Source organism: Cryptococcus depauperatus, chromosome 8 (genome assembly GCF_001720195.1).
Source record: "Cryptococcus depauperatus CBS 7841 chromosome 8, complete sequence".
Lineage (NCBI taxonomy): Eukaryota > Fungi > Basidiomycota > Tremellomycetes > Tremellales > Cryptococcaceae > Cryptococcus > Cryptococcus depauperatus.
In genome coordinates this window covers 934,893-950,411 of record NC_089475.1, presented here as the reverse complement: position 1 = coordinate 950,411, position 15,519 = coordinate 934,893, and the positions used below count along the sequence as shown (strand labels likewise).

At 44.6% G+C, this 15,519-nt stretch overlaps 6 protein-coding genes across 6 annotated transcripts; 3 read left to right on the top strand and 3 right to left on the bottom strand.

Moving 5' to 3' along the window:
• Positions 1-183: 183 nt before the first annotated feature.
• Positions 184-1,576, top strand: L203_106290 (uncharacterized protein; the record flags this gene model as incomplete). The annotated part of the gene is made up of 4 exons (XM_066215646.1): positions 184-622; positions 671-736; positions 786-1,247; positions 1,296-1,576. The coding sequence occupies 4 exons, from the start codon at positions 184-186 to the stop codon at positions 1,574-1,576; spliced, it is 1,248 nt and encodes a 415-aa protein (XP_066071743.1).
• A 43-nt stretch (positions 1,577-1,619) lies between these two features.
• On the bottom strand, positions 1,620-2,011 carry L203_106289 (V-type proton ATPase subunit E; the record flags this gene model as incomplete). Its single annotated transcript, XM_066215645.1, has 4 exons — positions 1,620-1,654; positions 1,728-1,768; positions 1,820-1,867; positions 1,920-2,011. 4 exons carry the CDS (start codon positions 2,009-2,011, stop codon positions 1,620-1,622), a joined length of 216 nt encoding a protein of 71 aa, XP_066071742.1.
• Positions 2,012-2,270: 259 nt separating this feature from the next.
• L203_106288 (uncharacterized protein) lies at positions 2,271-5,336 on the top strand (the record flags this gene model as incomplete). The annotated part of the gene is made up of 2 exons (XM_066215644.1): positions 2,271-2,653; positions 2,702-5,336. 2 exons carry the CDS (start codon positions 2,271-2,273, stop codon positions 5,334-5,336), a joined length of 3,018 nt encoding a protein of 1,005 aa, XP_066071741.1.
• Positions 5,337-5,557: 221 nt separating this feature from the next.
• L203_106287 (uncharacterized protein) lies at positions 5,558-6,689 on the bottom strand (the record flags this gene model as incomplete). The annotated part of the gene is made up of 7 exons (XM_066215643.1): positions 5,558-5,712; positions 5,765-5,814; positions 5,871-6,076; positions 6,132-6,406; positions 6,475-6,491; positions 6,539-6,588; positions 6,639-6,689. The coding sequence occupies 7 exons, from the start codon at positions 6,687-6,689 to the stop codon at positions 5,558-5,560; spliced, it is 804 nt and encodes a 267-aa protein (XP_066071740.1).
• Positions 6,690-7,476: 787 nt separating this feature from the next.
• On the bottom strand, positions 7,477-8,999 carry L203_106286 (uncharacterized protein; the record flags this gene model as incomplete). Its single annotated transcript, XM_066215642.1, has 3 exons — positions 7,477-7,630; positions 8,701-8,753; positions 8,805-8,999. 3 exons carry the CDS (start codon positions 8,997-8,999, stop codon positions 7,477-7,479), a joined length of 402 nt encoding a protein of 133 aa, XP_066071739.1.
• Positions 9,000-9,322: 323 nt separating this feature from the next.
• L203_106285 (uncharacterized protein) lies at positions 9,323-15,362 on the top strand (the record flags this gene model as incomplete). The annotated part of the gene is made up of 6 exons (XM_066215641.1): positions 9,323-9,715; positions 9,766-9,801; positions 9,852-11,081; positions 11,137-12,785; positions 12,847-13,358; positions 13,408-15,362. 6 exons carry the CDS (start codon positions 9,323-9,325, stop codon positions 15,360-15,362), a joined length of 5,775 nt encoding a protein of 1,924 aa, XP_066071738.1.
• Between the last annotated feature and the right edge of the window lie 157 nt (positions 15,363-15,519).

Sequence of the window (15,519 nt, the reverse complement as noted above, 5' to 3'; positions counted from 1 at the left end):
TGGACACAAAAGAAAGATTTTTGTACCATTGTCACTTAATCCCTTGTTCATTTTCTTGAGCAAAGCCAAATCCGTAGAGCAATGTATCAATATGAGATGTGGCCAATGGTTTCACATATGTGCATGAAGCAAATCAAAGAGCTTTGAAAGCACGCATCAGCATACGCAAAGAGAAATGATAAAATGCGGATCGTAAGACTGTCAAGGCCTCATGAACCGTCCCATACCAAAGTCAATCAAAAGACACAGATGCCCAAAGTAACCCTTGCAGAGCAACAGGATAGCTTTGAGGACCGAGATTACGCTCCACCTAGATGGGTGGTGTTGTTGACAAGATGCGTACTGCCTCCATTACTCTTTGTCACCCTGGCTTTCACGCTTTTCCCTCTTTTACTACCCACAATCAAGCATCATGGAATGACATTTTTTACTATCCAGCCTAGCGGGCAGCAGCAGCAATTGATACCTTTCAGCAAACTTCCTGTGCCTGTCAAGATATCAGCACACGAACATGCTCCCGTACACGCCGATGAAATTAAGGAAGCTATTGTGCAGTCGGGGAATGTGACTTTGGAGAGATGGCTGGGTCTCGAGGGCCCGAGTATATACGTTGGGGCTCTTCGTGAGTGACATAGTAGACCTGTGAGAAATGAGCTCATTCTAGCTCCAGAAATCTGCTCAAAAATCAGTCCCAATGATTCCATAACATGTACATCCTCTTCTAAAGCAGCATATCGTGAGTTATAGCTTCGCCCGCAATGAGTTCGTGCTCACGTTTTGTATAGATGCTGCCTTTTTACCCCTTTCGTTGGGTATGACGCTTTTTGCTCTTCCAACTGCCCCTTCCTGTCCGATCTTACTTTTAGTGTCTGGTATACTATCCCTGCTTGCGAGTATCGTCTTTCTTCTAGGTCTAATCACATGGCGCCTCCCATTCTCCATCAATATTCTCCGTCGCAAGCCTCGCCTTGAGGCGGCTCCGCATATGCCCAATTATCCTGGAGATAGCGACTCGGTACGACACCTCGTCTACGATGAAGAGGAAGGCAAGGAAAAGAAAGGGATTGTAAGGGTAAAGTGGGGGTCTGGGCCACATCCCGCCTTCTTCTGTTTGATACTAGCTGCGCTAGGTGTAGGCGGGGGTGCCATGATTGAGCTGAGTGAAGTGAGCAAAGCCTATGGAGATTGGGATGACATCCAAGCTGGCGAAGTGGGGCTGGTGTTCCAGATAGGTTCTCTTTCATACTGTGAGTTTTGCCATCAACAGTCTGGGATGGGACTAATCCGTACAACAGTATTGCCCTTTTTGCCTGTTTGTCTCATTCTTATCATCATTGTCGGTTCAATACCATTTTTGTGGACATTTTTTTTGTCCAAAAAAGCTCGATTTTTATCGCGAACAAGATCGACCAACGTTTCTGCTGCTCCGCCTGAAATCATAGTCAACCAGCCGCGGACGGAACCTGCAAATGGCCATGTCCAAGTCAGCTTTTCTGATTCAGGATTGATCACTCCTGGTGGAAAAGACAAGAGAAAATCATGGAGAAACACGTTTGGGATTGGTGTTGCATTTTAGCGCGTTAGATTTGTACAACAATGCATTTGTCGATACGACATGTCTAGTATTCTGTTTTCAGATCTGAGCGCCGGGGTGCTGAGGTTATGTCAGTCAAATCCCACAAAGTTAAATTCGCCTCAACGGCACAATGCTGATAGCCAAAACGTACTAATAAGGGGATGTAGCTGACACAAGTAAGTGACAGCCCACCTTTCTTGACATTAGCTAACCATGGCTTTGGCCAGCGATAAAAGACCTTACATCAAATAGCAGCAGGTTAATGTGAGCAAGAGACTTGATCTGAATAAACTTGAGCTGAGGGTCAGCTGTGGTCTTCACTGCTTTGTCCTTGCATACTTACGTTTGGTTCTTTCCCTTGGGCATAATGAACCAGCCCACAGCGCCGACCGCTGCAATGACTATGGCCACCCAGACGATGTGCAAGAAGGACATGGCCGGCAGATTAAAATTTGGAAGAGAAAGATGAAATAATGAAATAAAAAGAATTGTTAAATTGTTTGATAAAGGAATAATAAAATCTGGGAAATATGCTCAATTGATAAAATGGGATTTAAGCCCAAAAAGGATGATTTTGGGTATTTTGAATAGAAACCCAAATTCATATTCTTTATTTTTTGCATTTCAATATTGTAAATAAAAAAATTATTTCTTTATTTCTAACTAATTTTTTTTGGGACAGACCACAAGAATAATGAAGGTTGTCGCTGGGGTGAGATCGATAACTTCATCTTTAAGGTTCATTCGCAGAGCCGTCCACTCAACAGCTCGTCTCAGTGATGCCCGCCAACTACAACCTTCAACATCAGAAGCCGGAGTCAGAGAGTTGTTGGATTGTATTGCTACCGAGGATTTATCGCAATCTAGCAGAGCCACTGTAGCCCAAAAATTGTCGAAACAACAAAAGATTGAAATACCACCTCGTATACAGTTTGACATAGCAGTGGGACAGAGTAACGAGCGAAGGGCTTACTTTGCTAATGATGTGGATGGAGAAGTTGGCCTAGACTGGGGATCTGTGGAGCTTGGAGAGAATCTAACTGGATTAGAAAATGGTCGGGTGGTAGAATGTCGCAGGTGCGTTTTGTGCTTTAGGGCTGATATCAAATTCTAATCGGTGTACAGATCAGGCCAGGTTTCGCTTGGCCTTATTCTAGCTTCTATTCTTGTTGGCGGTCGGCCTCGTCTTCTTTTTCTTCGTTCTTCAGGAGAAATTTGGCCGGTTTCCTCTCATGACGTACAATTCGTAATGCCTTCTTCTCTTATCCCAGCATCTCTTGCAGAGGCTTGCTGGTCCCTTGAGCTTCTCCAGGAATGGACAGAGTCTAGGAGTAGCGCTGGCCTTGATGGAGAGGCATTGGTAACAACTCCAGAGATGCTGGACGCAAGGAGAAAAGCGGCTTTGATCCTCAGGAGGGTTCAGAGAGAAACTGAGAGAATGTGCGGGAGATTACAGGGTGGCATTTTTGGAAAAGGCAGAATCGGTGGCGCAGAAGGTGTATGGGAGAAATTAGCCCCTGAAGCTGAGGGAGAGAACATTAGTATCACAGCAGTGGAAGCTGCAGAATACATTCTAAATCCAGAGACTTTCGGCGAAGCTAGTCAAAACAATACAGCAACTTTAGTGAAGCCCAATACACTACCTGCATACGCTGCCCATGTTCTCCTTATGGCCCGGCCAGACATGTTTGTTGGTGATATTGGAGACATGTGGGCCACTGGCATATTTAGAGTTCGCAGTCGTCCTGAGAAAGCGAGAATAGAACGAGTCCAGAAATGGGTTGAAAGCTGTAAGAGCTCTGGCCCAGGCGCAAAGCCTTTACAATCATTCGTGGAAAAAGCCAGCGCTGTTTTGGCTCTGTCCCAACGTATAAAGCAAAGGACAGAAGGCCAGGATTTACAAGAGTGCCATCACAACCTGCCTTCATGGTCAGCGACTGATTTGGATATTCTGTATGTACTTTTCGCCATCATTTTTGAAACACGCTCGACGCAGAGTTCACCATTTCACTCTCTCGCTATTGCCATTACACGTCTTCTCATTCCAGATTCAGAAGAAGGGATTGATCGTGGTACAATTGCTCGTTTACTGCAAGACATGGGTATGATTCTTCCTTGGGACAGCTTAGAGACTTCCAAAACCACAGAAGCCATCAAAAACGCAGCGATTACAACCACTGTTTCTGACGTTCGCTCTGCAAATGAACTATTTTATGGTAATGAGCTAGACTCTTTGAGACAAGATTACACCTCACACAAGGTTTTTGTGATTGATGACCCAACAGCATCGGAACTAGATGATGGAATAGCCTTGGAAAGAATTCCGGGATCAGAGGATGTATGGGTACACATTCACGTTGCTGATCCAACAAGATACATTCCCCCATCGCACCCCATCGCCAAACATGCGTCTGTTAGAGGGTCATCACTCTACCTTCCTGAAGGCAATACACCACTATTTCCTTTGGAGGTAATCATGAAGGAATTATCACTTGGGGCGCAGGTGGAGAGAGATGAAGGAAGACAAGGCGTTATCACGTTTTCGGCTAGATTGAGCAGCAAAGGCCATGTTGAGGACAGCAAAGTGACAATGGGCTGGATAAAAAACCCTCGCATTACCACGTATGCCACTGTCAACAAGGCCCTCGGCTTCTTCTCTTTCTCCCCTTCATTACCATTTGGTGGCCCCAAAGGCGTGAAGGAAAATCTTTTGCCCAATATAGATAATCACGACCTTGAAGATTTACGCGTATTGTTTGATTTAGCCAGCACCATTCGCGCGGAACGTTATGCTACTGCAGGTCTTGAATGGTCATTTCCAACGGCTTCTGTATCTCTACTCAATCACACCACTTATCCCAACCCTAATATCTTCTCTTTATCCAATATCCCTTCCGCCCCACAGCTTTACTCCGGTGATTTGCAGGTTGATTATCGCATCTCAAATGCCTTTTCGCCGTCTCTGAGGGCAGGGACGATGGTTGCCGAGTACATGGTTCTTGCAGGTCGTTTAGCTGCGCAGTTCTGCTCAAGTCATGACATACCAGTGGTCTATCGCGGTTCGTCTGCACCCAAGCCCGTAAACACTTCATCTACATTAGAAGATTTGTTGGCTCGTCGTCATCCTGGTACTGGCTTGATTGACCCTTACGTGACTCTTGAACCAGGATGGTATCGCTCGGCTTCATTTCTCAGTTTGTCACCAGTAGCACATTGGATTATGGGCATTGATACTCCCAAACAAGGCTACGTACGCGCGACCTCACCTTTGAGAAGGTTTGACGACATGATTGTTCATTGGCAAATAAAAGCTGCCCTCGCCAAGGAAAAGGGTATTGGCGGAAAGTTGTCGCGAGGGTTTACAAAAGAGGAAGTGGTACGACTAGCACAACAAAGTGAAGAAGGTGCCAAACGTGCGAAAAGAGCGAGCACTAACGCAGAATTATTCTGGAAAACAGTGGTCATTAATCGGCATCTTAAATCGCCTGGAGGGTTGCTTTTGCCAGAAGGATGGACAAGGAACGAAGCTGAAATAGTCGACGTGCAAGGTGAATTGATTGCAAGAGTCTTAGGGTTGCCTGAGAGTGCACCATCGTTGGGTGGAGAGCTGAGTGCTGTGTACATTGAGAGTCTGGGTGTACCGGCAAGGATGGAGCATCTAGGTGGGAAAGCTTGGAAGGTAGGGGAAGAGGTCAGGGTGAAGTTAAAACTGGCGGAAAAGTGGCCCAATCCTCGTATCACAGTCGTGGATGTAAATTAGTCTCTCATATAGAATCATTAGTAGACAGAAGTGCACTATCTCATGGCTCAAGTACCACATCTCACAATACATTTTTCTGCATGCAAAAGTATGGATTTGCACTCTTCCTGTATCTCCGTACTAGATCGTACAGTTGAGGATGTGTTTGCCCTTGCCGATCATTAAGTATTTCACAATGATCACGAAGAGAACCAAGCGATTGGCGGCATGTCAGTGTAGGCTTAAGGAGGCGGAGGTGGGTATCCGGGATAACTTGTATGGCCGCCCATAGGAGGTTGGTAGACAGGAATGCCAGGAGGAGGCGGAGGGGCGTAAGCAGCAGTAGGAGGCACAACAGGAGGAGCAGTGCCCGGAGCAAGAGAGCTAGCATATTGGCCTTCACGATAATCAGCATTTCATTGCGAATTGAGAAAGTTTCCAATATTTACCTTGATAGGAAAGAGCAGCAGAACCCGCTCCTGGTAAAAGTTGTCTCTTTCTACATGAAACGTCAACATATATGCTTTGCTCCTACCACTACGCAATGATACGCACTTTGCTTGAGCTGCCAGCAACCTCTCTGCTTGACTGCCATGTCTTTCTCCTTTGCCATCCTTTTTGAAAGCATACTGCACACTAATCTGTTTACCGCCAAAAAATTGTCCATTCATGTTATCTATAGCCATATCTGCTGCCTCAAAGTCGTTATAGGCGACAAAAGCATAACCTTTAGACGTCCCTGTAGTTGGGTCGCGTGACATCTGTTATGGACAATCAGCGTAATCTGGCCGTCTATCCTTCCTTAAGATCACTCACCTTTGGTTGCTCAGCCAACGCCCCAAAAGTGCTGAATGTATCGTATAATGATTGCTCGTCTACGCTGGGATCCAGGTTCCCAACAAACAGGTTCGCTCCAACATCCACCTGTTTTTTATCATACGATGCTTTATTGACACGTATAGGTTTCCCGTAGAGCTTGATCTGGTTCATAATTTTAACGGCATATTCGGCATCGGCCTCAGACATGAATTCACAGAAACCGAAACCTTGATGAGCTTGAGAGATCCTATCCTTGGGAAGAAATACATTGGCTTCAGAATGAGGTCAATTTCCGGTCTTTCTGATGAGTTGAGAACCCAGAAGAGATTAAGCAACATACAGACAGGTCCGGCTTGTCTATAGTAATATAAGCTGATATCAAAAGATCACTTGTCACAACTCACAACATCAACTCCCATATTAAAGCGTCTGTACATCTTTCGTCAAGATTACCCTGACAAGTTGTTACATGTCGTTCTATTCACCTTCAGAGATTGAGCTTACAAGGTAGACAGTTGCTTCTTGATTTCGATCTTGCTCCGCTTTATTCTGCATTACCAAAGATCATAAAAGCGTAGATTTAGTGAGCTGTTTTTTTTATTTGACCGAGCAGTCAGTCTTTTGAAATAAAATAAAATAAATATTGGAGAAGAGTGGATTATATTGAAGAATTGTAACTGAGAACAAGATGAACACGAACGGAAACAAATCCAAAATATCTTGAATAGTTTTTTTATCTGTTACAATGAATTTACACGTTAATCAGTTAATCACTTTTTTGAAATATTTTGCAGCTTCTTCTATTTGAACAGAATCCACATCACTATAACTACTCTGAAGCATCTTTCGCTAACTGCTGTTCCAGGTATCATTGTCAACCAGACTGAAGTAGTAGCTGAAAATGTCCAATTGTTTCCAAAAACATCAACAGGCTGCCTCTTCTAATGTGCTTTGAGTCAGGCTATGTGCTGGAAGCTTGATAAAAACATCATGATAAATTTGAGAAAACCGGAATGATGCCTTTTATCTTTGCAAATTGTCGTGCTTAGAGTTAAGACTTGCTAGGTGATTAACTTCAAATTTGTCACTCAAGCTTGGCCAATACTCAAGAAATGAAAAATGGAATTGATTGAAGCTCATAAGAACTACAATGCTTATAACGCAACGATGCTTACTATGTAGGTGATAGGTGGAGAGAATCCCAAGGATATATGCCAGTTGCTTTGGTTACCATGGAGAATGTGAATTGCCGGGTGGATATATCTATCTCTTCGACAGCTACGTCAATAGGATTAGCAAACTATTATTCTTGCAATGGGTGTTCGGCACATCTCCGTCTCTGTCAATCTTGCGGCCATGCTGATAGGGTATATGGCATTGCTTGGAAAGTTTGAGCGTGTACCGAATCGAAGTTTGCCCTCAATACCGAATTCATAGGGTATGACCAGACAGTAAATACTGCTGCATATTCACTGAAAGAGTATTGTTTATCCGTACTAGACTCCTGATTGAGAAATCAAAAAGTTCTTGGTTTTGCCTTGCTATAATTGGCTAGACTATAGCTCAATATTTGCTTTACGATGTAAACACAGTAACAGGATCACGGGATGGCTGATGCTCTATACTAAGAGCATGATGTGTGCATGAATTTGGCAGGACAGGGCTCGAATATAACCGCAAAGATGAGTTATGTAAATCGTATAAGCATTGCGGTCCAGATAAAAACAAAAAAGACCAATACAATAATTCCCAAGGTCATACATGTGGTACTTCTTCCCTTCTTTGACACTGACCCTAGATGTTGTTTGTTGAGTTTTGTAGCGCTGAGGTTCTCTGCATACCAATCAGTATACTCTTATATCAATGCTGGACGATTATTGCTTGTAGCTTACTCTCTAAAGTATCTTGAGAGTCTTGAATCAGCTGTTTCTCTCTTTCTAGAGAAGTTGAAAAATGTATGGCATTGAGCTTGAGCTGATGCGACATCTTTTTTTCTTTCGCATAAGTGATAATCATCTAAATATAGAGATAGGACAACGGCTTACACTGGCAAGTTGCCCACTCAGTTCTTCGTGTATGTGGCTCGCACCAGGCCCACCCTCTTGCGTCACACTTTCCAACAAATCTTCCCTCGCACCAGGTCCAACAGCTTCACTTACGTTGGATCCTTGTCTACCCTGTAAGGGCAAGAGTCTTGTCTCTTCCTCACCTACAGTGGCATCTCGGCTTCGCCGTTCCAGGTACTCATCTAATTGTACCAGTCGACGTCGAATAACTTGAGATTCACCGGGAGAAGTCTCTATCTTAGACACAGCTTGTGGGCTGGTAGAAGGGGGTGCTGGCATAACGTTAGGGCTCGTGGAAAGAGGATTGGTGGGCAAAGGTGACATTGGAAGGGCGATCAATGCAGGATTGATGGAAGTTATTGGCGAGGGAAAACCTGCCTGCTTACGTAGAGCCAGCTCGATGGATTCCAACGATCTGTCAACATCTGCTAGGGCTGATGCTGTTGTAGAGGACCTATAGGCATAGTCAATACCACCCGCCTAACTGTCGATACACTCACTGCTCGTTGCCATTCCTCAATGCATCTCTCAATGCGCGAGCGTATACCACATTCTACATGTCCTTGTGAGACCAGTGGGCCATTTGCATATTCAGGCGTCCTACCTCCCATTGATTCGCCAAGTTATCTCTAGCATCGTCTTGTTTGCATACTCTGCTTTCCAACGACTTGATAAGGCGAATGAGATTGATTAGAGCATGGCGATTGGTAGCAGCCGTCTCTGCTACTTTCTGGGCGGATATAGACGCAAAACCATTAGCTTTATTGTTGTATAGAGGAGCAAAATTGATTGCTGCCATTTCTATTTACAAGAAATGTAATTGAGAAATAAATACAAATAAAAGAATAATGTGTTTCGATCTTTGCCACTTGGGACCACCAAATTTACCTCCGTTGCTATTTATTCGCTGTCTTCGCGTTCACTTTGTGGTTTGTCTTTTTTCTTTCAAACTTGATTTCCATACTTTATCATAACAATTATACAAAAAAACCCGAAACTGTTTTTGGGTGAGCAAGAGTACTCTTCAACACTTCTTGCTCGATTTTCTCGCTCCAATCGGTCAGACTTGAGCCTCATGCGTTCTGCATAAACGCCATTTTGCCAAAGTGGAGGTTATCCAACATGGATTATGATATTTCAATACAATTTGGCTCGGAATCCAAGCCTATAGCCAGTGCTCAGGCTCAATTCAATGCTGCTGGCCCATCAGTAGGGCCAACAGCATCTTTATCACGTTCGCGCTCACTAAGAAACCACGTTCCATTACCTGTGGCATCTATGTCTGTTCGCCCTGAGAAGTCAACCGCTAGTCAACGAGAATCTTCAAGAAAGAGTGGGTGCCAAGAAGCGTTCGAGAAAGGTCTGGGGCCTGAAGCTGTTGCGGCGAAACGCAAGAAACACATACAGGAAAAGGAGAGGGAACTCAAAAAAGTTGTCGAGGATCATGACGCTGCTATTCGAGAACAGTTTCATCTGGAGAGATTCGTCACTTTAGTAGAAGGATGGGATCCAGAAGTAAGCTAACCTTGTAATCTATCTCGTCAATGAGACTTATGATCCAGTAGCAAGCAAAGTTTGACAATTCGTCTGTCTTTCTAGAGGTAACGTACATTCATTTGCCATCTTTCCAGGTATTATTGACTTTTTCTAGTGGAAAGACAGCAAACACAATCTGCTCAACCTTCTTTCACATCAAATTGTGCCAGATTCTGCATCCCCGGCTGGACCTTCCCGGCCTCGAACATCAATCTCATCTCGTACGACACGACGAAAAGCGCATGAGCAGTCTGAATTATTAGCACATGTTGTAGCTCCGGTGGTAACATCAGACGGTCAAATATCTTCAAACAAGATAAATAATAGGTACAACAACGCCTCTGAGAAAAGGGCAAAAGGAAAAGGCCGAGCTGGCGAGGATGCATCACATGACGATGGATCAACACCAGCCAAGTCTGTTTTGTCTAGGGGAAAACATCGTGGACTTGACGTTGAGATGCTGTCTCCTTCACTGCTCTCAAAGAAGGTTAGGGCAGCTCGAAGAACGACTATGGGCGCTACTTTGCAAGACATGGAAGCAGAAGCTGTCGTCGAAAAGGAAGACCTAGAATCTTTTGTTACGAGAAAACGGCGGGGGCGATTATCTTTACCTAGTTTGCCAGTACCAAAGAAGCTTCGAAGTGGCAAAGTCTCCAGTGAGGTAGTAGGAATTGATCCAAGTGCCCCGCCAGCAGTTGAGACGTCAATAGCTGAACGATCACCTTCGCCATCACCTCTGATCGTCATTAGACCCCAACCATCTCTTTCACATCTTCCCTTTCCGCCCGTCCCCAAACGCCCTCGTTCGCGTATAATAGGTATTCGGAAAACTCGCTATACAGAGCCTTCTCAGCTGCCACCTTTTGAACCCAAATTTGAAGGTGACATTTCTTTTTTTCTCAACTCTTACGTTCACATCAACGACACAGGCATACAGCCAGATATCAAAACTTTGGAAGCACAAGCGAAGAAAGAAGGTCACATTCTCGCCCGTGTAACTCATCTTCAACAACATGGCCGTTTGCAGCGTCTCATAGATGAATCGGGTGAACTGAATCTCACTACTACATCCAATTCTCAAACAAAAGTAGTCAAATTACCGCCTCGCCAAACAGATTTTCAGGACTCTCTCATGTTGCACATGGCACAGGTTCGCAATGCCGTTCTCAACGAAGCCAAGGCAAAACCGATTGCGTGTAAGAGAATCGCAAAGATGATACAAGTCTACTGGGAAAGAATGGAGGGGAAAGACGAAAGAGAGAGACTGGCAGAAGAAAAAGAGAGGAAGCGATTAGGTAAAGAGTTAATGAGGGCATTAAGGAAGAAGTGGGCCCTGGCTGTCAAGGTAAGCTGTCACGAGACAGCCGCATAACGATTAGTTTACTTACAACTTGTCCTAGATTGTACGAGCAAAACTCCAAGAGGCCCAAAAACTTGAGCAAGATCGTCTTGGCAAAGTACATCTGCAAAACATGCTAAAACGCAGCACAGGTCTGCTAGAAGCACAAGTTCAAGGCGCCGAAGACGATGACGAGCATGAGAACAAGAATGAAGATGAGGAAGAGGATAGGTATGAGTATGACACAAATTCTGAAGGTACGGTGTATGTTTCAGCTGCCGAAGATCCTGAAGCAAAAGGCAATGACGAAGAAAAGCCGGGAATATCGAGCAGTATATATTCCGAACGCTTTTCAGCTCGCTCATCTTCAGTGCCACCAGGGTTTGTTAAAAGAAAGGAGATAGGGAAAGATTCAGTGGAGGAAATGATGGAAGACAATGAGGATAATGAAGAAGACAAAAAAGACGAGGAAAACGAAGAAGATAAGGAGCAAGATAACATAAAACCATTTGAACAGAATCAGAACTTATGGTTCCTTGTCTCTGAAGATGCTGACATAGCCGAAGATGGGAACTTGGATCATCAAATCAATGGAAACGACGCCCCAAATACAGCTAGCACAGCTGTGCTCCAGGCTATGGATACCCAACACATCCCAGCCAATGACCTCAGTAGTCAAGTAACCAGAGAGGTCACCGGAATTATTAAAGACGTTACTGAGAAGACTGAAGTTCCATTGACATTGGGCGAGCCTAGCCTAATGCCTTCACCAGCTTCTCAACTTTTATTGGTTAACACAAATTCCGCCTCTAGGCATCCGCCTGAGACCGACCCCCAATCGTCGCCAGTAGTATCCTTTTCTCGTTCTCAACATGAGAGAAAACTTTCAGCCCTCACCACATCGGTACATCCAGATCCAGATGCCAACGACGTCGATTTTTTCGCTTCAGGCGAAAGCGATCTTGACGAACAGGATGCCAAGCTTGACGAAGAGATGGAAGAGGCTGATGTTGGCGATGGGATTAGCGAGGATGAGGGATTGTTAGCTGATGCGAGTCTACCAATCGAAGTTTTGCTGAAGAAATATGGATTTTCAATGCCTGAATCTTCTGAAAATCAAGATACGTTGCAGGAAGTCGAAAAAGTTACGGTAATAGAGGACCTTAAGTCATCCATGTCTTACACAGAACCTGCCTCTTCCTCACAACCTGATCAGTCTTTGACCGATGCCGCGCTCTTCAAAGATAATAATATCAATCAAATTATTCTCAATGGCAAAAGACAAAGAAAGAAGAGGGATCTGTGGTCACCCGATGATGCTGGCCCTCAAGCGTTGGTTGATAAGAGAAAAAAGGAGAAGAAAGATAGGCATGGTGGTGATATCGCTTTTTCTGTTAAGCAGGATGAGTATCAAGAGCTTCAAGAAAGTGAAGGAGAAGATGAAGAAGATGAAGAAGATGAAGAAGAAGATGATGATAATGACGAAGAAGATGAAGAAGAAACGGAAGACGATGATATAGAGGAAGAGGAGGGGCAAAAAGAGGCAGAGGATTGGATAGCTGGGAAAAATGAGTTGGATACTCCGCGAGTGCGGCAACCCTTCTTGCTACGGGGAATTCTTCGCCCTTATCAACAATCTGGTTTGGAATGGCTTGCTAGTTTATGGAACAACAACATGAATGGTATCTTGGCGGATGAAATGGGCTTGGGGTGAGTCTCGCTGTACTTTGAAATTTGTTAGAAATCATGACTCAGTATAGTATCGCTATAGCAAAACTATACAAACCATTGCCCTCCTTGCCCACCTTGCATGTGAAAAGGGTATCTGGGGTCAACATCTCATTATCGTACCCACATCAGTCATTCTAAATTGGGAAATGGAATTTAAAAAGTTTCTTCCTGGTATGAAAGTCCTGACATATTATGGAAACCAGAAAGAACGCAAGGAAAAGCGAGTAGGTTGGCATACCGAGAACACATGGCAAGTATGCGTTACATCATATCAAATTGTCCTAGCAGATCAACATATATTCCGAAGGAAAAGCTGGTGTTACATGATCTTAGACGAAGCACATAACATCAAGAACTTCAGGAGTCAAAGGTGGCAAACATTACTTGGCTTCAAAACTCAGAAAAGGCTTCTTTTGACTGGTACTCCCCTTCAAAATAATCTGATGGAATTGTGGAGTTTGTTGTACTTCTTGATGCCTGGCGGTATTGGGGCCGATGCCACTGCTGTTGTGGGCTTTGCTAATCATAAGGAGTTCATGGAATGGTTCTCGAGTAAGTGATACTGATCCTGTACTGGTTCATGCCTGACTCTTGCTTTCAGACCCAATGGACAAAGCTATTGAAAATGGCGATGCAATAGATGAGGAAACATTGGAAACAGTCGCCAAGCTTCATACTCTCCTGAGACCTTTTATTCTTCGTCGTCTCAAATCCGAAGTTGAGACTCAATTGCCTGGAAAATTTGAGCACGTTGTGTATTGTCGCCTCTCTAAACGTCAGCGATTTCTTTACGACGAATTCATGGCTCGCGCGTCTACTCGCGAGGCCCTGACCTCTGGAGGCTATTTGGGAGTCATGAACACCCTAATGCAACTAAGAAAAGTGTGTAATCATCCGGACCTTTTTGAGGTCAGACCTGTGAGGACAAGCTTCACAATGGACAATGTCCTAAAAAGCTTTGAGCCTCAGGAATTTCTGGTACGCAAAAGGTTGCTAGAGGCAAACGACGAAAAACGGATCGACTTGCTTGCATTGGGCATGGGAGTAACTCTCAACGAGGATTTGTCTGGATGGGCTGCTGTAGCCAGACAAAACTTGGATGCTACTGATAGCTTGCCTTATGCCATCACTCCTGTGCAGCGCGAAGAGATTTTCCTTCCTATCAAAGACACACGAACGGTCAAAGGCTGGTTGAATTATCGGCATTGGGCTTCAGAAGAAGCGAGTAAAGAACGATGGGCCAGCATCAGAGCCATCAACCGTCGGAGATGTTCATTTTCACCCGTGTACGGCTCAAGTTTCCTCGCTATGTTAGGCAGCCTTCCTAACTACTTTCTTCCCCAAGACGCACCTCGTCAGAGAGAAGAAGCATTGACTGACCTTATTCCACCCGCTGCAAGCCTTGTGCTCTCATTTGCAGATCGAGCCAAAACAATTGATCCCATCATTGAGCGATTTGTTGTTGCGCCTCCCAATGCTGTAGCACGAGAGGTTTCTATTTATGCCCTCCCTGGATTTGAACCAGCATCGTACCCATTATTTACTGACATCGAGTTCAATACTCTTCATCGATCCGCGGTTAAGCTTCAGATTGCTTTCCCCGAAGCTAGTCTCCTTCAATATGATTGCGGTAAACTGCAAAAGTTGTGGGAAATGCTGCGAGACCTCAAAGCGGAGGGTCATCGGGTGTTAATCTTTACTCAGATGACTAGAGTGCTGGATATACTCGAGATGTTCCTGTCATACAATGGCCATCGTTATCTTCGTCTTGATGGAAGTACCAAGATTGAGGATCGGCAAGTTCTCACCGAACGTTTCAACTCTGATCCTCGAATTTTCGTCTTTATAGCATCCAGCCGCTCAGGAGGTGTTGGCATTAATCTCACCGGTGCAGATACAGTCTTTTTCTATGACTCTGATTGGAACCCATCCATGGATCGGCAGTGTATGGATCGTGCACACCGGATTGGGCAGACAAGGGAAGTTCATATCTACCGCTTCGTTTCAAGTCACACTGTAGAAGAGAACATGCTTCGAAAAGCCGAACAAAAGAGACTTTTGGATAAGATGGTCATCCAGGAAGGGGGGTTTAATAATGACTGGTGGGGTCGAGTAGGATGGAAGGATATGTTTGGGAATATGCCTGATCTTTCCAATACTGATATACCAAACAATACCAGAGAGGAAGGTATCTTTGACATTGATGTGGAGGATGCACCTGTGGCAGAGGACGTCGAGGATACTCGACCTCGTCTTGGTCAAGAAAAGGAGCTCGCAAGAGCTCTGGCTGAGGTTGAAGATGAAGAAGATGTCCAAGCTGCCAAAATGGCCCAAGGCGAAGGCGAACTTGATCTGCAGGAATTTGAAGAGGGACCCAAAGGTTTACCGACCAAGAGAACACAACTATTTGAGGCTGAAAAGAGCGGAACGCCAATGACAAGCGAGGTGATAGATGTCGACAACGAAATTGAAGAGGAAGAGGTCGGAGGCGTGGAAGAGTATATGCTGAAGCTGGTGGAAGAAGACTGGGAGTTTTTCGTCTCATACAGGGCTTGAGTCTTGGTTTTCTACTGATGTATCATTCATAATCAATAAGATGATGAATACCTGTGCTTTCCATGCCAACTCGCCTTATCTTTAGAAATACAAATAACGAGACGACAATATCCCAACCAACGACTAATACTAATACAAAGATAAGGAATACAATATT